This window comes from Morone saxatilis, unplaced genomic scaffold (assembly GCF_004916995.1).
Source record: "Morone saxatilis isolate NCDOM2014 unplaced genomic scaffold, NCSU_SB_2.0 Contig1, whole genome shotgun sequence".
Lineage (NCBI taxonomy): Eukaryota > Metazoa > Chordata > Actinopteri > Moronidae > Morone > Morone saxatilis.
Window position 1 is genome coordinate 1,633,804 of NW_023339651.1, and position 19,595 is coordinate 1,653,398.

The following is a 19,595-nucleotide window of genomic DNA, read 5'->3' on the forward strand; positions in this document are numbered from 1 at the left end:
ACTGACCTGTCCTCTTGGCCGCTCACTTTCCTGGCTTCTGTCACCAGGCTGTTGTGAGTCTTCGACAGGAAGTCCACCAGAGTTCTGAGACACGACCCCGGTCCGTTTCGACACGGTGTCAGAAACTCCCCAGAGCTCTCGGTTGTCACCTCCTTCTCGCACAAGTTCACATCCACACCCAAGTCTGCTGCTATATATACACACACACAGACATGGGAGACATGCAGTGAAGGAAACAGACGTGTAGGACACAACTAGTCATTACTTAGAGGTGTGAACATCTCGTTTAACACTGATTCAACTGAACTCAAGTCAAGAGTGATTAAATAACACTGTATATTCATTAAATAAACATGTGTAATAGTGTGAGACTCTCTTTATTCTCATATGAAGTAAAAAAAAAAAAGTAATGTTCTCTCTCTTTTACTAAATATTATGACTCCTGTTTACATCGAACACTGTTTAAAAAAGTGTCGACCACAAACTCTCTCAGCAACATGAGCTAAAAATGTTGTTACATTTGATCCCAACTTAAATTTCATGAAGCTGGTTTCTTTTTTTTTTTCCGACTTATGTTTAACTCGTGCTCAGTTTTAAAGTGTCATCACAGGTGGCTGGTTTCAGTAACCAGGTTTCATTCAGACCGCCTCAGCTCCACCTGTATTTACGGAGACTACGTCCATTTCTACTTATACAGCCTCTGAGCGGAAGTCGGTGACGGTAATATTCATTCATTAATATAACATTTAAATTTTCAGTGAGGATTAGGAAGTTTCAGTTGAATGCATCAAATCAGGATAGTTTATAACTGCTGTAGTGGGTGCAACCAATAAACTGTTACACATGTACAACGGTACATTAATACATTAATAATAAAATAACTAAATAAATTGAGTTAAATGTTAATAGAGACGTGCTTACAGTTGTTTGCCACCTCTGCTCTGAGGAGTTTGGGTGTTCCACCCTGGATGAATCTCTCCACTCTCTTCAAGCAGCAACTTCTCTTCTGGTATCTAATGAGGGATGATGATTAAGCTCAGTTTGTGTCAGAAGTGTGTGTGTGTGTGTGTGTGTGTCATATTGTTGTTGTACATTCTATTAAAAATGAAATGTTGATATACCTGCTGGTATCTTCTGTAACATCTGTGCGATACTCTGAGGTGAAGAGTGTGACGTCAGAGGAAACACTCTCAGCAGGTCTGACTGTAAAGCCGCCAGCTCAGGCAGGTGATGTAACTGCCTCACACAGTGTATCTGGGACAAACACACACACACAGTCAGTGCACGTCAAACACTTCATACTGAGGTCAGAACCACAACTAACATGCTAAATATCATATAATAACATGCAGTGATGCAACATTCATTAATATTCACGGAGAACACAAACATCAAACAACAAGAGCTTCAAACGTTGGAGGAACAAGAAGGGTGACCGGAGAGATTAGAGAAAATGTTATGTAATTTCAGATGAACATTTCAGCCTCACTACCTTCCCCAGGACAGGCCATGTTTTCGGTCTTGCATGTATTTTAGTTTTGTCTGATATTTAACATGATATCTGTGAGACTACAGATACATATTTCAGTGACATTTGGTCAGTATAGAAACTTTTTTCATGTTTCTTTGGTTTAACCTGGGTATTTCATAAAAGGCTACACCTTAAAGCTCCAGTGTATAACATGTAACAATGGAATATAATATTATATATTATATATATATCATAGGTATGCAGGTCCTCTTCTGGTAGAGTAGGCCATGTTTCTTGCTTTTTTATGCAAATCAAAATCTAAAAGAATCAGTTTCCAAACACATTCTGTTATTCAAATAACTGTGCTGTGGACTCCCCTTTAGGACTATCAGCTTTCACTACACCTCAGGTCGAGATTTAAAACAAGTCAGATCTGGTGTACATCAGCCTAATAATCACATGATGAAATCGGTACCTTCTCGAAGAACGTTTTCAGCAGGGGTAAGGGGCTGCGTCCCTGCGGTTCTCCCACCATCTGACAGAAGCGCTCCACTGTCATCGTCTCGGGTAGAGTCCAGAAAGAGGAGCGATGTGTCGGGCAGTCAGAGGGGAGGGACAACTGGTTCCCAGGATCCCCGTAGAGGAGATTCATCAGAGGACTTCCAGCAAGCCCATCATCTTCACTGATTCTGTCCTGAGCCTCAGCCAGTTTCCTCTGCAAATTCTGAAAACAGGCAGGTGGAAGAAAGATTTTATCATTCTGTAGTGCAAAACGCCTCTAAATTCCAGTTCCAGACAACCAGTGCACTGCTTTTAAAAACACTGTATTCCTTACTTTAAGTACGGGGTCGATGGCAGAACTACAGACAAGCTTCTCCCACTGCTTCCGTCCTTCTCTAGAGGACAGATCCTGCCTTGCGCCGCGAGAACCTGTGTTGACATTTAGCAGAGTTATGTACTATGAACAATACAAGCAGCGTGCTGAAAACGACTGGAACGTCATAGTCACCTGTAGCGCAGGTATTGAGAACCAAATGAACTGTAACCGCCACGTTGTCCACGTTCTGATTCAGCGTCTGTCCCAACATGTTCATGTCCTTTTCCAGGTGGTTCCACAGGAAGTTTAAAACATCAGGAGGGCTGGGGTGGATCATGTCACCAACTCCCTACAACAACAAAAAAATACCACAGTATTATTACATAATGCCGTCTGTTCAGTACCGGTCATGGTACATGTAAAATCTGCTGCAAGTTTAGCTGAAGTCTCACTCTTTGATCCCTTATGGCGCCTTGAAGCATGGCGAGGTGAGTCAACAGGCGCAGGATGCAGGAATGAGCGTAAGACATCTGTCTTTCAGGGGCATCAGACCGCTGTCGAGCCTCTCCTAGTATGTGTCCTGTCCGAGTTTTATCTCTGACAATTTTACACGTGAGGAGGAACACAAGTTAAGCCCAAGTATTTGACTGAAAATCGAGTCACAAAGCTGGTTGACTGCAGAGATTAATACCTTTGTCCTGTGGCTACAGTAAATCCTTCAACTGGGTTGTAATTCTGCCCACCAATTGGCTGTCCACAATGACATCTTGATACAGTAGCGGGTCTACCACACTATGGGACAATACAGAAGCATATAATGTATTATTTATTGAATCTTTCCATGCTTCAGGAATGCTTGCACACAAAAATAGCTCGTACATTTCCAACAAACCATGGATGTCCTTTGGCACAATCTGTGAATGATATAAAAAAATTATATAAAAAACATTATATACATAGTAGACTATTCATAGAGAAGTGATGATGGCAGAAAAAAACTCAATAGAGAAGACTTACAGTACAGCTGTGCTCTCGGATCTTCAGTCAACCACTGCTTGGCTTCACTTGTGTGATCATCGGGCATGGTTGGCAGGAAGGAGTTCTTGGGGGGAAAATTTCAGAAGTATATCAGTGTTTATACAAAAATGCTAATGAAAATTTCGATTTTTGTATAAGCGATTTAGTCAAATCTGTTCTGTAGTTTAACTCAGATTCATAATCTTTAGCTTTTGGCACAGACAGTTTTAAAAAGAAAGGTCAAAATTGAAGCCACAGAGGTTGAGCTGTCTTGACTTGTAGTCTCTAGTAGGGGCCACGGTCCTGGTGATTCCCAACCAGGGGCTTCCTCTGCAGTTGCTCAACAACTTACAATTTTGCTCATCCTCCCACTATGACATCACCTTCAGAGACTGAGTAAACCGACCTGTATGTGAATAATCAGTGGAATGGCCCTTTATGTCTCAGATAGCAGCGTCTTACTGTGACATTCTGCGGCTGGGAGGCTATCTGGTAGAGAGGAAGGAGTAGAGGATTTTCACTCAGGAGCACAGAGTCCAGATGGACCAGCAGCTCCAGGAGGGTTTGTCTCTGAGGCGAAAGATTGGCGTGGAGGTGAAGACTTGAGCCCAGTCCACCGATCTGGTTTGACAGCAGTGGAGTGCAGAAATCCCTGAACTCATTTGGCCTGACGGTTTTCAGGAGCTCAGTCAGTCGTTGCGTCTCCTGCGAGTTCACATAGAGCCGGGTGTTAGGAAGAGAAGGCCAATTTACTGCGGACACAATTCACATTTGGCGTCATGTATACCTCTGGGGACGGCCATATGCTGACGTCAGGGGATTTGTAGCGGCAGGTGACCTGTCTGAACAGGGCCAGAGCCAGGAGGCTGATCTGACAACCTCTCAGCTTCTACAGAGAAAACAAAACAACAGAGATGTAAAAGACGAACGCAGAAAATCCTGACACTGATGTGAAGAAGGAAGAACATTTTGATGTGAACTGGGGATTTTGCTTTAGTAAAGTAATTTAGTATTTACTCTCTTTATTACCAAGACTTACTCATATATGCTTACATTTTACTTCAACCCCTATTTAGCATTTATAAGCAGAATATAAACATTTAATTAATAGTTAATGATGCACTGTAATGTAGTTGTAAGATGATATAAGTGTTTATTAATGTAGTTTAACTCCTTCTGTGAACACTGGCGAGTGCATGCTGGTGGTCGTGTTTTTTATTTGATCTCATCCTCTCTGTTATCTTGTTCCTAGTATAGCTTTAATTAAACTCTATTTTATTGTATTTTACTGTCATTTGTTCTGTCTTTTAAATTCATTTCAACTAGTTTTTATTTCACTCTGTTATGGTCTTAACTTTTTACAAAATATTTTTACTCTTTGTACTTTTTGATGCTTTGGATGCAAGTAACAGAGTATTTCTATACTGTGGTATTTCTACTTTTATTTAAGTGAAAGATGTGAATTCTTCTTCCACCACTGAGTCATAACTGTTGACAAATACTTTAATTACATTAATAAATGCTTTAAAACAACCTTATATGTGCTTACAACTACATTAAAGTTTGTTATAAACCATTAATTTAAAGTTTATATAGTGTTTAGAAATGCTATATTAGGCGTATTAAGTAATTCAATGTGTCATTGATTAACTGATTACACATAACCTCCCTGCCCTCTAGTGGTCATCAGGAGACATTGCAGCCCACTCTCTGCTGTGCCTCTTCATGACGGAGACAGCGCATAAACTAAACACTGCCGTCAGCCTTCCTGTTCTCTGGACTCTCTCTGACCTGTATTTCTTCCTTGAAGGTGTCAGATCTGTTTTCCAGCAGAACCTGGGCCACGGCGTCTCTCACAGCACGGTAAGGCGGCCCACAGCACAGGAACTGGTCCACGTTGGTTGGAATCAGCCGCTTTGAGGAAAAACAGTTTTAGTGTTAGTTTTCCTTCTAAAAGAATCAGGTCCAGCTCAAGAACACCTTATGGATCCTTTTTGATATGAGTCAGGAGTTAACAGAGCATTTAGAAACTGATCTGTGGTTATGCAGCAGTCGTGGTGGTTAATTGACAAATAGCTAAAAACATTAAATTCTACTTAACGCTCACAAAAGCTTGCTTTACATTATTTTAAAAGAACATGAGTAGAGCTGAAATCATTGGCTGCTGGTGCTATGTCTGAACTGTGTTTGTCTAAGATACCTGCAGTCGAAGGAGATCTGCAGGGAAGACCCATCTCCAGGCCAGACTGTTCATCAGGGACAGAATGCAGTCCATGCCAGAGAGTCTATAGAGGGCCCGAAGCAGGTAAACCCTGTGCCAGTCGTTACCACAGTACTCAAACACCGCCTTCACCTGCTGCAGGTACTGAGCCTCCTTCATATGTCTGCCTGCATTTCACAAACAAACACAAAAACTTGACACACTTTCCTTTTTTATTGAAGCTGCAGTATCTGATGTAGATTTCAAATCGATGCAGCAAATCTCATGCAGTTAAACAACACGTTACACACCTTGAGCTGCAGCTTTCTCCACCAGCCGGGCCGCAGTGCTCAGGCATATTCTGAGCCTGGCTACGTTGAGCAGGAACTCTGCTGGGTCTTCTTGTCTGCCTGGAGTCTGCTTCCTGGCCACTCGGCTCAGGAATCTGATATCTGCCTGCCTTTGCTGTGCTGCTACTCTGCTCTGCTCCACTTCTCTCGCTTCTGAGCACAACAGAGAGTCCTGAGAAAAATCAAATATGGCATTAATAAAAAATGGGCTAATGGCATTAGAATTCATGTTAGTACACAGGACGTGTGATTTTTGGCCAAGCACTACTTACCACCAAACATGAGGGCAAAATGAAAGAAACAAAAATAATGAGGGAGTTTATCGTCACTCTGCGGGCAGTGTTCATGCAGAAAAGCAGAAATGGAGTAAAGTTTGAGTCTCTTACCTGGAAGCAGTTGACAAACAGCAGGTAGAGTTCAGTACGATCTTCTCTGGCCAGAAGGTTCTCCTCCAGATTCTTCAGGTAGGTCTGAATGTGAGCCTTCACCTGCTCAAAACTGACAGACGTACTACGATTTACCAACATGATCTTTATAGACAAGCGATACTGGGGGGGGGTAGGCTTATAGACACACATATGACCAACACATTATTAACACAATATCAACATTTCCTTTTAAATATCCAGATTATCATCAATAGCAGTTTAACGTGACACCCCTAATGTATACTGTACTGTTCTTATTTTCCTAGTGTGGTGTCACTGCTTTTAAAAGAGCACTTCCTCCGCCACTCACTGCGTTCAGGCTCACCTGTATTGCAGCAGCAGTTTTGGCAGCACAGATCGCACCACAGGGCTGTTATCCACACACTCTAGGAAGGGAGTGAGCTCTCTGGTCCTGTACACATCTCCTGCATCACACAGGAATATAAGTGGTAAATGCCTTCATTATCACATCAGATATTCAGTTATTATCACTGACTTATTGGCTCACTGACCGTTAGCAGAGACTAGTAAGGAGAAGAGCAGCTCCACCACTCCCTCTCCGGGCCTCTGCCCCTCTGACAGACAGAACCTGGACACCACCTCCAGGAAAAAGGAGTTACAGCAGTCCCTGATCGCTGCCTGCTGCTGCAGTGCTGCCCTGGAAAATGACAAGAAGAAAGGTACTATTTGTAATATTTCAACAGCGTTCAAGTTCAAATTCAACTATTCAACTATGTCACAAATACAGGTTAAATTCAATTTATAGTTTAAGTTATTTTTATTTTAAGTCAGTTGAACAGTCATTTGTCTGACTGATTTTTGCCAAAAATCAAGAAAGTGGGTCTTATATAATATGGTAGAGGGTTACTGGCGTTCTGCAGATACAGTGAGGAACTCTTTTGTTGAGACCATGAAGGACAATAAAATAATAACCCTAAGATATGTTGGTTTAGTTTCTGAGTGCATTGATATGTTAACTTAAAGGTCCAGTGTGTAACATTGAGAAGGATCTATTGTCAGAAATGGAATATAATATTCGTAGGTATGTTTTCATTAGTGTATAATGAACAAGATGTTTTTATTCATTATGAAGGAGCGGTTCCTCTTCAGGGGAGTCTACCATGTTCAACCACCATGTTTAGCCCAGAACGGACAAACAAACACTGGCTCAGATAGGCCTTTTGCTTTTTTTGCGAGCCACCGTAGTTTCTCTTATACACTTGGAACGTGAGCATTATTCATTGTTGCAATCTGCAACTTCACCACTAGATGCCACTGAAACTGGTCCTTTAAATGAACTGAAATGAATGCAGAGTTGTGAGCTTGGCAACGCAAGAGTGTGGGACCGTCTCCAACCACAAAGCTTAAGAAAGGGAGCAAGTCAAGCTCAACAGGGTTCAGGTAAGGTCTTGGCAACCATTAGCACTCACTACATGTTCTGACCTGTTAGCTGGTAGAGACCACGCCTTAGTATTAATAAATTCCTCTAGGTGAAACAACTTAATATTTCTCCAGTACTAAATGTTGATTATTTACTATCTTGAGTGGAGTTTCCATACGCAGAAATACATGTGTATCATTTCTATGAGGGATTTTTCTGAACTCACTTGATGTTAGGAGACACAGTTGGCTTAAAGTTGGGTGGAAGGTCTGTCCTGCATTTAGGACAAGAATGTCTTTGTGGCTGAAACCACCGCTGGAGACACGGCAAACAGAAGACGTGCTTGCAGGGTAGAACAGACGGCTCTGTGAGCTCCAGGAAACACACTGGGCACGAAATGCCAAACCTTAACAGAACAAAATATGACCAGAGATCAGATATTGTACCAGGCCATAAGAAAAAGCTATTTGGAATAAGTACAGATGTTTCCTTAAAACTAAATACAAACTGCAAAGGCAGATCCTGACCTCAGATCCCTGCTGATACACTCCTCATGAAAAGAGTTGAGGATCCGGATCAGTTTTTGCAGTGTGTCCACGGTCCTTACATCAGGTGACTCCTTCATCAGCTGTTACAAAATGAGAACAAAAAAAATTGTGAAACACGTCTCCCTGATCTCCCTCTCGTCTGACTACTTACAACTACCAAAACATTTTACTTTTGTTTGTTGAAGATAAACTGTGAGGAGTTTAGAACTATATCTCCTGCTCTTAGTAAAAAGTCTCTGGTCCATTAAGATTCTTTCTTGCTCTTGATTTTATCTTATTTCTACTCAACTTGTTGTTTACAAAGTTGTTTTAGCAGGAGTTAGTTAGGCAAGAAACCACCTTACCTGAAATAAAAACTCTGTAAATTAATTAATTTCAACCAAACCAGCACTGGTGATTGTTGAAAAAGTGAAAAGACAAACAAAAATGGTTTTGGTGAGTTTTATTTTGTTTCTGCCCTGTCTGAAGTTGTGTTTTACGATTCTGGTGGGCTGTAGAGCCCATTTGTTTTGGAGATGTTGGTGCTCTAGTGCGACATCTAGTGGCAATGAATTTCATATGTATAACCTATAACCTAAAAAGAAAAAAACAGTTGATGTGCTATTTCACACAGCCAATGTCAGTGAATAAAAATCCTGCAGAGAGACCTCATGCAATCAAAATGAATATCAAATATCAAAATGAAAACCCAGATCTTGAAACCATTTTACTTACGTTCAGGTGAAGGTTGCAGTGTTTGAGAGCCAGTTCCTTCAATCTTGAGTCATCCGGTTTAACCTTAAAAAGGATGTGCTGGATGAAAGACCCGACAACCAGCATCCCATGCCACAGTGACCTGAAAAGGCAAATGAGGTTATAAATAAACCTTGAAATGCTGAAAACGTTATTTTTCTCACTGTACACCTTGCCAGACTCACCTGATAGAGTCCAGATGTTGCAGACAGCTGGGGCTACAGAGGGTACTGTATTTCTGACCGAACGCTCTATCCAGACACGGCTGCAGAAACTCCACCCTGTTCACAAAGGACTCGCACTCTTGCAGGGACGTCACAGTCAGGAGTTTGGTCTGCTCAACACAGACACCGAGGGCTAAAATGTCCTCCACCTGCCAAAAATAAAAGACATCATGCTCATCATAAAATGATAACATGTTAACATTGTTATAGTTAGCATTCTAGGTGTTGTTGTGCTGATGTTTAGCATTCGACATTATCACTAGTCTCACATTCACATAAACTAAGCTTACAAGTGGCAATTTGACCTGTTAAACTTCATGTTTCAATAATTAAATGCAATTGTCACAAAAATATTTAGAAATTTCAAATGATGATGATGATTATTCCCACCATTTCTTGGGGCTCCCTATTTGATGCCTGCTGAAACACACTGTTGGCTAACTGGGGCTGCAGCAGAAATATGTGGCAGAGAGTGTCCAGTCTGATGGCAAAATATTTGGCAGCAGCCATTATCCAAGCAGGAGAGAGGTCAGCGGAGGCACCCATGGACGTCTGAAGCTCGGACACACAGCCCAACATGGCCCTGGAGAACACCTGCATATGACACATGTGAAAAGTCAAGATTGTTCGGCTGTTCCCAAATATATATTACACTTTAATGTGTAACTCATCATTTCCATACCCTAAGCTCGTCCTTGGACTTGATCTTCAAAGAAAGCAGCAGGTAGTCTTGTAGGTAGTGGTGGCTGTACTCCAATCTCTCCTCGTCTGAGAGTTTTTGTAAGTGAGTGCCCAGCGTGCTGCTGTTAAAGACACTCACAAACTTGAGAATCCTCTCTGTGCCATCCTCTCGTGTTGCTGAAGATCAATTATAAGAGCGAGATAATACAATTTGACACCACACCATACTGTACTATAAATACCTCATGATCTCTCCAACTGAATGTACATTTAGCCATTAAAAAAAAACTCTGAGACCAAAGCAAACCTGGAGTAAATTCTGATTCTTCCCACAGCTTTTCAAGGTGCATTGTGATAATCCAGCTGAATGCAGCAGCGCAGGGTTGTTCTTCACCATCCAACATGAAATAGTGCTGCACAAGCACCTCCTGGTCTGAATCACTAGAAATGTAATAAAGAAACATTACGCCTTTTGTTGATTAAATTCACTGTGGGAATTATTCAGAAGAAGTAATCCAAAATACCTTGAGTTTTGAAGAGGTGTTATGTCTAAGATCTGCGAATCTCCCAGGATGTCCAGCCACAGCTTTTCCAGGCCCTGGCTGAGCTTGCCATCCGAGAGCAGGTCCAGATTTGCATACCTGTCCATAGCTTCCAACATGCTGGCCAAGATTGGAGTCACGGTGGACTGAAGACGGCGCCACAAGGTATGTCTGTCAGTTAAAGACACAAAAGGAAGCTGCACTTGATCAAATCATTGACTTGACACAGGGAAGAACTTAAAGAGTGCATTTTAAAAAACTGGATCTGGATGAAAATGCACATTGCAAAATTCTCAGATAAACAGCTGGAGCCAAATTCATACATTCATTGCCAAATTCATACATTCATTACGGACATACATTCATTGTCCGATTGCCTAATCTTCCAACCATTTTATTTTAACGTTATCCTGCTAGATAACTTTACCTCAGTGTTCCCCCCTCCTGTAGAGCATGGCGTTTCTTGGCTTCTCTGCTCACCCACTCCTTAGGGACGTCCATCACTTCTTCTCTCTGTGCCAAAGCCTCTGCCAGTCTACTTAACAACACCTCCTGAAAATGAGCTTTAATAAAATACATAGTTGACATCTGTCAGAAACAAGTCAGAGTCAGAAGTGCAACTGAGAAATCAGAAGTGCAAGACTGACTGAATGTATTTGCTCCTCCAGATGTATAAACAAACAAACAAAAACAAAACGAACAAACAAAGGGGTCCCTCTGCAAATACATTCCACAAACTAAACTCATTCTCAGCTGGCTATATTTACCTCCTCTTTGCCCAGTTCCCAGAAGATTCAGAAGGATGTGAATCCGCCGCATGCTTCGTGATTTCACGCCATTGGTGTCCCTCAGCAAACCAACAGCTTTTTGGATACATGATCTCACTAAGGATAGGCTGTGGAGGTGGGCTCCACCTGCCTGTAAATCAAATTTAAGTAACATTAAAAACTAAGATATAACACATATAAAGGAGGTTTATTTATTCTTAAACTTTGTATTTACCTGGGAGTCTTCTATTTGCCTCACAGATTCTCCATCTTTGTTGAATTCTATTAAAGATCAGGAATACTGTATATTAGTCTAGAGAACAATAAAACCACTTTAATCTCAATTATTAATACAACACACTTCTAAAACCATAAGATGTACAGGTTCTACCTGATGGTGCAGGATTAAGTAGGTTGCTAATGAGAGTTCCACAGAAACCCAACAGGTTCAGGCTCATGTCCTCTGAATCCTTCAGGTCATCAATGTGCACTGACTGCCAGACTCCTTTGATGCAAAAAACACAACATGGCTTTAATCTTGTTATATATCGTGTAAAATTCAGTCAGCAAATAATTGTACTGCAACAATCATTATATTCCACTTAGTACTCACCTCCTTGGAAACCAATGTACTGAGATTGACTTGGGATCCTAGAAACCTTAACGATGAAAATTACCCAACAGGTCTGATCCGCCAAGGACATCAAGTAATTCATGGTGCAATATCTGGAAGCAGATTGAATCATAAACACAACTGAAACACTTAAAATCACATTTCAATCTGTACGGGATCTTGAGATTGAGCCTTACTTTGCTGATGCTATGAGCTCATCACTGCAGGTGGATTCCTCAAGGTCCATCTGGATTAACAGGAGGTGAAGAGAGTGCCCAGCATCTTGAAGGAAGCCCCTGAACCACAGAAGCAAGTAAGAGAAAGATTTAAAGGCAAAAATAAAATAAAAAGGCCATGCTGCTGTTGTCTGAATAGTTAGTACCGTATTTTGTTGCAGAAGGAGACCTCAGTGTCAAACTGGTGGAGCGAGAGCAGGAGGATCTTGTCCGTATGCAGTCCTAGAGCATGGGCTACAACCCTGACATCTGATCTGGTTAGCAAGCTGGAGAATGTTGTTATCTATGCAAAATCACAAAGAGGACAGCGATGTCACTAACTTGCAAAGATTGTTAAGAAAAGATGAAAACAAAATTGGAGCAGCAGTTTGTTGCTTACCTCTAGAAACATGCTGGTCTCTTGCTGCTTTTTCAGACAATCTTCCAGGAAATCTCGGAGTGAGTGGTGATGTTGTTGCTGGAAGTACATTCTTTGGAGTTTCTCATTCTCCTGCTTTGTTAAATCTGAATACTTGAGCCTCACCACTGCATCGGGGGTTGCACAGTTCAACAGGAGACCTTTAGCTAAATCGAAAACTTCTTCCTCTTCGTTTTTCCCAACAGATCCAACATCGTTTTCTGTCTCCATCATTTCTTCACTATCAGACATCGCTTTGTTCTCGTCATCACATGGCTCAGTGGATTCATCATCTTTCTTCTCCATTGACTCAGTTTCTTTCTCTTTTCCAGCAATCTCTATGTCCATTTCATCACCCAACTGATCGCCTTGCTGATCCATTACCTCTTCCTGTCTGTTTGAATTTAATACAAGTGTTTCATTTGGTTCCTCCTCTGCCAGTGAGTCATCTTTTTCAGTCTGTTGATGTTGTATTACTGCAGTGTCTTCAGCTTTTTGTGCTCTCTTTTCTAGTGCTTGCAAGAGAGCACTGGCACAGGCATCACCATGGTAGCCAACAAAAATGTCAGAGAGCTTGAAATCCTCTGAGGCTTCGTCACCTGAGAATTCCTTCACCCAATCCTTCAATTTTTCGAGAACCCTGTGTTGCCATGGCTTCAGATCAGTACTCCTGTCCACCCTGTGTTTTTCAAGCCTGTTGATGAGGGGCATGGGAAAGTGCTCATAGACCTTCTTCTGGTCTTCCACTACCACCAGTCTGAAGTTGGTTTGGACACGACATTTGACTCTGTGGGAGCCGAGACCGAGATCAACGTATTGCTGCTTACTGAGGTAAACATAGTACTGGTTCAAGGCATCGTACAGGCTTTCATAAAGATTTTGCATATTGAGGAGGATGACAGTACGTCCAGTCTCCATGCATGTCTTCACCCGGTTAACGTTACGGCAGATTTGGGCATATTCCTGGTCCTTTGGGAATCCCGAGCCAAAGACAATTTCAGGTGGTGGATAGTCTCCTTTGGCAAAGATTTGTTGCTGAAGGATATGTAGAGCAGCATTGTTGGTGGTCAGCAGAAGGAGGTAACGACTCTCCTGGTTGGTGTCATGATCAAGATTCTTTTTCACCATTTGCAAGGTGCTTGGTCTGGGAATATCTGTTAAGTTTTGGAGAACCTCTTGGAAAAATATGACTGGATCAAAACCCTCTGGCTGTCCACTGAAGTTACGCAAGATGGCCTCAACTAACTGTCCACCATCAGGTTCTTGTTGTGTGGATTTGACTGCGGCAAAGAGCATTTTGACTAGGCTGTAATAATCCCTTAGACCAAAGAACTGATTTTTTGAGGATTCTTTACAGATGCTCAAGAAGGCCTTTGCCAAAGATGGGAAGAGGTGTTTGATTTTCAGGAGAATTTGTTTGGAGGATGCACAAATTCCCTTGGCAGTTTCCACAAGTTCATCCTCACTTGGATCCCATCTGGACACAAATATTCCTCTGTTCATCTTTGCTGGGTCAAGAGCCCAGTTGGAAATGCCCACAAAGCCAACCTTCATGTGTGGATCTGGCTTGTCATTGTCGATGCAACCATCCTCCAAGAGAGGATGAAGGGTCTTCAGTGGCATCTGAGGTGAATCTTCCGCTAGTCCTATCTCATCAAGAACCACCACTGATACATACTCTTCCATGTTTTTGTCTTTCTGGAAGCGGGCACAGTTCCTGAATGTCCCTATGATGCCCTCAGGACTTGAGTGAGGACTGCACTGGAAGGAGACCATATGAACTTGCTTAAGTTTCTTGAATAGTTCACAGTGAGAGTTCTGGCCTTGCATGGCATCAGCAACTACTGTTTTAGCAAGAGACTTAGAGCTGCCTGGCTTGCCAACCAGAAAGAGTGGGATCCTGAGCTCAATGCAAACCACCATAAGAAACACATTCTCTTTGAGTGCAACATTTTTGGCTATGGTCTCTCTTGTCTGTATGTTGTGAAGGAAGATGTCTTGACAGGATGAAATCTCTCCCTGCAATGCTTCTGAAGAGTGGAGAGGGTCTGGAAAGTACCTACAAATTACGGAGAGGTACTGATCCTTGTCCACCAGAGATGGGTAGTAGCAGACTCCAACTGAAAGAATCAAGCACTTCAGTGTTTTATGAGCATCATTGAGATGAGGGCAGTTTTTGAAAAGGGCTTCACTGTGCTGGTAGAACCAAACTAGCACGTTCATTGACCTCTCCACATCTCTGAGACTCACAAAACTGCACTCATTTTTCCGACTTCGCATATATTCTTGGGATGCTCCCAGAACATTTGAAATTATGTCCTTGCAGGCCACTGGCAAATGATGGTCGTGAATCTTCTTCTGGACGATCTGTTTGATGTAGGAAAGTTCAGTAGAATCACTCAACTGACCAAAATCCCAGACCAAAGATGCCATGCTTGGAGGGAGAGGATGAACTCTGTACACCAGCTGCCTCAGAGGAACTTTTCCAAGGCGGTCTTCAGTTTCATGTGCCTTCACTCTGTATCCTAAACCTGCACGTTCCAAACGTTCCACCATTTCAGGTGAATGCTTCCTATAAGGATTGCAAGCAGCTATTATTTTCAAGCCACTGCCTGCCTTCAGAGGTTCCCCTTTCATTGACTGGTCACACAGGATTTCCTTGATGGCAAAAATGGCCTCTGTGGTGTTGGCTTCATCAAAGAACAAAATGGTGTCTAGCTTGTGCATTCTACGGTTCTTATCAGCAAGTATCTCTGCCTCCCTCACCTTTCTGTAGATCATCTCTGCTGTAGTTCCACCATGTACCTTGACAAGTACCATGTTCTCTGCAGGTTTGTCCTCCCTTTGCAGGGCACAAAGGAAACGGACTAATCGTGTTTTCCCACAGCCGGTCTCTCCCATGATGACAACTGGAATTCCACACCGGAATCTCATGTGTATGGCCAACATCTTCATCACATTGTCAGCAGTGAGCTCATATGTTGGGTCTGGATCAAATTCTCTTCCTATCATTCCTTTCATTGCACCAACAACGCATGAAATCCTTCTGATTTTGTCTGGCCGGGGCAACTGATCGAAGTCTTCAGTGAGAGAGATCCTTTGCCGTTCCAAACCTTGAAAAAGTTTTTCTGACATCACATTTTCTATCAGGACCGTGAGGCTATGAGGATCAACTGCATTGAGTATGTTTCGCCACTTCTTCACATTAAAGCCAAGGAAAGACATTGAGGATCGGTCTGCATTAAAGAAAATGTATGGATGAGACTCATTTTCCCAGTGCTTACGAATTGTCAGATGGGCAAGAATGTCATCCTCCTGACTGTTATCAATGTGCACCATGGGACTTTTGTCAGATGTGTTCAGAGATGGCGAGGCAAAATCCCTTGCCATTAAAATCATGAACTTCACAATGAAGCCCTTGAAACCAGGGAGATGGTCAGCCAGAAAATCTGGATCACAGAAAACTGAGTTCTCACAGTCTTTCAGTTGCACATTGAGGAACCAGGAGAAGTTCTTCAGCTCTGCCCAAGATGGATCTTGCATCCCACAGTATAACAAAAAGTGATGGATACAGTCATCAGGATTTCCCACTCTGGATCCTTCCTGGTACTTAAAATGATCTAGATCCTGATTGTTTTGGTAGAGTTTTAAGTACTGATACGGCCTTTGAATCCCTTCACTGCAAAACTCCTGTTCATCCATGAGTGGATCAAAGGTCTGTTTTGTCAACACCCTTCTAGTGGCCATGACCTCTTTTGGAGGTCTACAATGGATGGTAGGCAGAATGTCAAGAAGTCCAAACCTCATCTGTATGAGCAAATGAAACACAGATTTATTAAATCAATTGCAGCCTGAGGCAATTTTGTAATTTTGCTTTATGTTCAATAAGGGCCAGAGTCCCTTAATTTTCTGACAGTTGCCACCCATACTGAAAACAATTATATTCTGAAAGACATTGCTACCTGTTTTGGCTGGTTTTGAGGTGACATCTTTGTTCTTAAGACCTCAACAGTGATCAAGTGCGCTACATTTCTTCTCCATAGCATGCCATGGCTATCGCTTAAACAGCCCAGAACTAACAGATGGAACAGGAGCTCCTCCAGACCTGAACGAACCTGATAGGTAACAAAAGTGAAAAAGGAGACAGGCTCTCAAATATAACCAACAATAGAACAAGTTGTCTGCAAGGATACCTGCTTGCATACTTACTCCAGCAGTGTCAATGTGCAGAAGAACAGGGTCTTGCTCTCTCAAGGGTGCCAGTTTCTCTGATAGACTCTTAATTAAAGAGTCTACATCAACGCATGGCTCAATTAGTCTGATCCTAATATGTTCTGCTCTGGGAGATCTGTGCTGGAACTTCTCAAACAAACGATCCACATAAAGAGATTTCCCTATTGATAGAAAAAAGAGGAATGTTAAGAAAAAAACTGTAACTGAAAGCAAAATGTTAGTGTTTAACTAAATAGAATGCAGTGTTCACAGAACAAACAAATTCTATTCTTGCCACCGTTGTATAAGCATTTTCACAATGGTATTCAAATTAGGGTTACCCTTACCAACTGCAGGGCGTACAGATGACACCATCCAGACTGAGAGGTGATCTGGAGAAACCAGGAGTGCATTTTGTGTGAAGTGGTGATGTAGATATTTCCTGGCAGTCTCTGCCGTTAGACTGATGCCAGCCTGTACTTTGTCATTGCTGAAGAAAGAGGGCACATATCTATGCTGCTGCACAACAGGACTGACTATTACCAGACGATAATGCGGGTTGGCACATCTCACAAGATCCTCAAAGAGCTTCTCCAAGGCCACACTGACATCATATCCCAGCAACCCTGGATTGACAAGAGAGTATATCTTCTGCAAATTTTGTACAGAGCCTTGGCCAAGAGCTCGGCGGAGAAAGATTTCCACCTCCTCCTCAGTGGTTTCCTCTCTGCAGACTAGGACCTCATCATTAGATGGCAGAGGCTGCTCTGGACTCTCCATGTAACAAGACAGGGTGGTGGTAAAAACCTCTGCACCAGGACAAAGAATGAGATTGGGCTTTCCCTCCTGGAGGACCAGTGGAAGCTTCCTGATCATGTGTTGCTGATTCCTTTTAGAGAGGAATGAGAGGAAATGGGCCAAAGTTGAGATGTCCAAGCACTCGTTGAGGTACTGTTGCATGCCGTCCTTGAATTTACGCCAGAGTTCTTCAAGACTGTCCTCATTGAGCATCCTGTTGCGATCAGTGTCACATCTCATCACACCATCACCTTCATCCTCTGAAGAAAACTCCATCAAATCACAAGCCTCATCCATGTCCTCTTCCGTGTCTGTGTCATCTTCCAGTTCATCGTGCTTTGAGGTCATACTTGCTGCATAAGTGTAAGCGTCTCTGACATCAGTTAGAGTGCACTGAGGCTTTATGGGGAAAAGTAAATGCCATAACTGTGGGGGAACTGAAGCGTGTCGCTGACACACTTTGTGTATCCAGTGGCACAGGTACACTATCTGCTCTGAGGTGTAGTGGTTCAGGAGGTTGAAGTTGGAGCGCATCTCACTGATGAAGGAACGCCATTGACTTTGGCAGCTCTCCATGGAGTTAGCCAGCTTTTGTAGCAGCTCAGTCACCTCACCGTAGTACACCATCTCTTTACCCATCAGGGATAAGAAGGCAACTTTGATGCACGGTTGCTTTTGTGGGCAGCACTGGACCTCAGCGTGCCATTCCCTGAAGAGCATGTTGCCAGATGTTTGCATCTGAAGAAGGATGGCGCCCAGTCTCTGAACTCCTTCAAAAACCTACAGTACACATGGACAGGAGTGTAGGGATTTATACAGTTAATCTCAACAGATAACTCTAAACGTAAAAGTAAAGTAAAGTACACCGATCAGCCAGGGTGCCCAGACGGTCATAATGTTATGACTGATAACATGATACAACAAAATCAACGTCCTGTTCTACTTTACCATGTGATTTCATCATTAAATGAAATAAAACATAGCTTTTTTTGTTGCAATTCAAACATCATCTAAATCACCTCCCACAACTGTATATTATAGCCACTGACCTCTGTGAACCTGTTGACTTGTTCTCTGCCCTTCTCCCCTTTGGATGACATGAGCATGAGTTTGTTCTGTAGTTCCAGCAGATCTTCAAGCTTGTAGCTCTTTTCCTCTCTGCCCTTTATCACTGTGACGTGTATCATGTTTTGTAGACATCTCTGCAGACAAGCGAAAGAAAATGCCTCATAAATATCTTATGAATTCAGTCAGCAAGGTCCTACATCTTGGTATCCTTGGCTGTATGTCCACTTACCTTCTCTGTGTTTTCATCAGACCATCCTATGTGATAAACTCCATGAGAATTAATAGAATTAGCCAGGGAGAGAGAGGACTGCTCCACAGAGCCGTGGGTCTCCTTTAGTGTTTTCAGCCAGTCCAGCAATCGAGTAGACTCTTTCTGGAAAACAAACCCAGGGGCATCATTGTCACTTTGCCACACTAACAGGGCTTTATGTTGCTGCATAGAAATAAAAGAGAAGTAAATACCAATTTGTCTGGTAGCTTCTCATCTCTAATTTGGGTGTCCCACACCTGCTGAGCACACTTCATGAACTCCTCAAAGCCAGCGTGAGGTGAGAGGGAGTAGAGCAGAGGGGCGTAGCCCATCACTGCATCATGGAAACAAGCCACCTGGTCGATCTCTTTGTCATTCTCTCCAGCAGATATGGAAGCCAGCTCGACATAGACCTTTACGTCGCTCATATCTGTCGAGGGGACCGAAAAGTGAGCAGGCATTCATCGTCTGCAAAACTAAAGACAATTAATGTTTTTGCTTTAACTTCGTCTTACTTTTAAGGTTCTCTTTGACCCAGCTGACCAGAGTTTGGCTCGCTAGAAACTCTTCCAGACAGGCAGTGTGCTGCTTGGTGACTTTGGAGAGTTGCTGTCTAGCACGAAATAGGTCATCACTTAGGGAACCCAGGGCCCTCTGCTTAAATCTGTCTTCTTCCTGTTAAATAGGTACACACATGATAAAAGAATTATACATATTCCCAAGTGCATTCACAGGAACAAATGTGCTTGCTTCTGCTTTACAAAGTAAATCATTATGCGGCTGTCACAAATGTCGCAAGGTTATATATATGAGATTTTGAACATTAATATAACAGCAAACAGCTATTTTCTATGTTTCTGTCC

At 42.5% G+C, this 19,595-nt stretch overlaps 1 protein-coding gene across 1 annotated transcript in view; it reads right to left on the minus strand.

The window, feature by feature from the left end:
• Positions 1-19,595, minus strand: part of rnf213b (ring finger protein 213b) — a 33,101-nt gene that overhangs the window by 4,509 nt on the left and 8,997 nt on the right. The window contains exons 19-59 of the mRNA XM_035663779.1: positions 19,248-19,407; positions 18,945-19,162; positions 18,712-18,855; positions 18,464-18,616; positions 16,964-18,194; positions 16,614-16,798; positions 16,367-16,519; positions 12,387-16,211; positions 12,154-12,290; positions 11,969-12,067; positions 11,772-11,884; positions 11,550-11,663; positions 11,394-11,440; positions 11,159-11,309; positions 10,819-10,954; positions 10,374-10,562; positions 10,157-10,290; positions 9,851-10,026; positions 9,559-9,762; positions 9,130-9,317; positions 8,927-9,047; positions 8,192-8,292; positions 7,891-8,070; positions 6,796-6,941; positions 6,609-6,708; positions 6,242-6,353; positions 5,817-6,027; positions 5,506-5,693; positions 5,097-5,219; positions 4,093-4,194; positions 3,768-4,010; positions 3,306-3,390; positions 3,168-3,202; positions 2,980-3,080; positions 2,741-2,885; positions 2,481-2,637; positions 2,307-2,401; positions 1,947-2,195; positions 1,120-1,254; positions 922-1,009; positions 7-190 (exon numbers count right to left, since the gene is read on the minus strand). Coding sequence (XP_035519672.1) covers positions 7-190; positions 922-1,009; positions 1,120-1,254; positions 1,947-2,195; positions 2,307-2,401; positions 2,481-2,637; positions 2,741-2,885; positions 2,980-3,080; positions 3,168-3,202; positions 3,306-3,390; positions 3,768-4,010; positions 4,093-4,194; positions 5,097-5,219; positions 5,506-5,693; positions 5,817-6,027; positions 6,242-6,353; positions 6,609-6,708; positions 6,796-6,941; positions 7,891-8,070; positions 8,192-8,292; positions 8,927-9,047; positions 9,130-9,317; positions 9,559-9,762; positions 9,851-10,026; positions 10,157-10,290; positions 10,374-10,562; positions 10,819-10,954; positions 11,159-11,309; positions 11,394-11,440; positions 11,550-11,663; positions 11,772-11,884; positions 11,969-12,067; positions 12,154-12,290; positions 12,387-16,211; positions 16,367-16,519; positions 16,614-16,798; positions 16,964-18,194; positions 18,464-18,616; positions 18,712-18,855; positions 18,945-19,162; positions 19,248-19,407 — 10,658 coding nt within the window. The remainder of the gene's footprint in view (positions 1-6; positions 191-921; positions 1,010-1,119; positions 1,255-1,946; positions 2,196-2,306; positions 2,402-2,480; positions 2,638-2,740; positions 2,886-2,979; positions 3,081-3,167; positions 3,203-3,305; positions 3,391-3,767; positions 4,011-4,092; positions 4,195-5,096; positions 5,220-5,505; positions 5,694-5,816; positions 6,028-6,241; positions 6,354-6,608; positions 6,709-6,795; positions 6,942-7,890; positions 8,071-8,191; positions 8,293-8,926; positions 9,048-9,129; positions 9,318-9,558; positions 9,763-9,850; positions 10,027-10,156; positions 10,291-10,373; positions 10,563-10,818; positions 10,955-11,158; positions 11,310-11,393; positions 11,441-11,549; positions 11,664-11,771; positions 11,885-11,968; positions 12,068-12,153; positions 12,291-12,386; positions 16,212-16,366; positions 16,520-16,613; positions 16,799-16,963; positions 18,195-18,463; positions 18,617-18,711; positions 18,856-18,944; positions 19,163-19,247; positions 19,408-19,595) is intronic.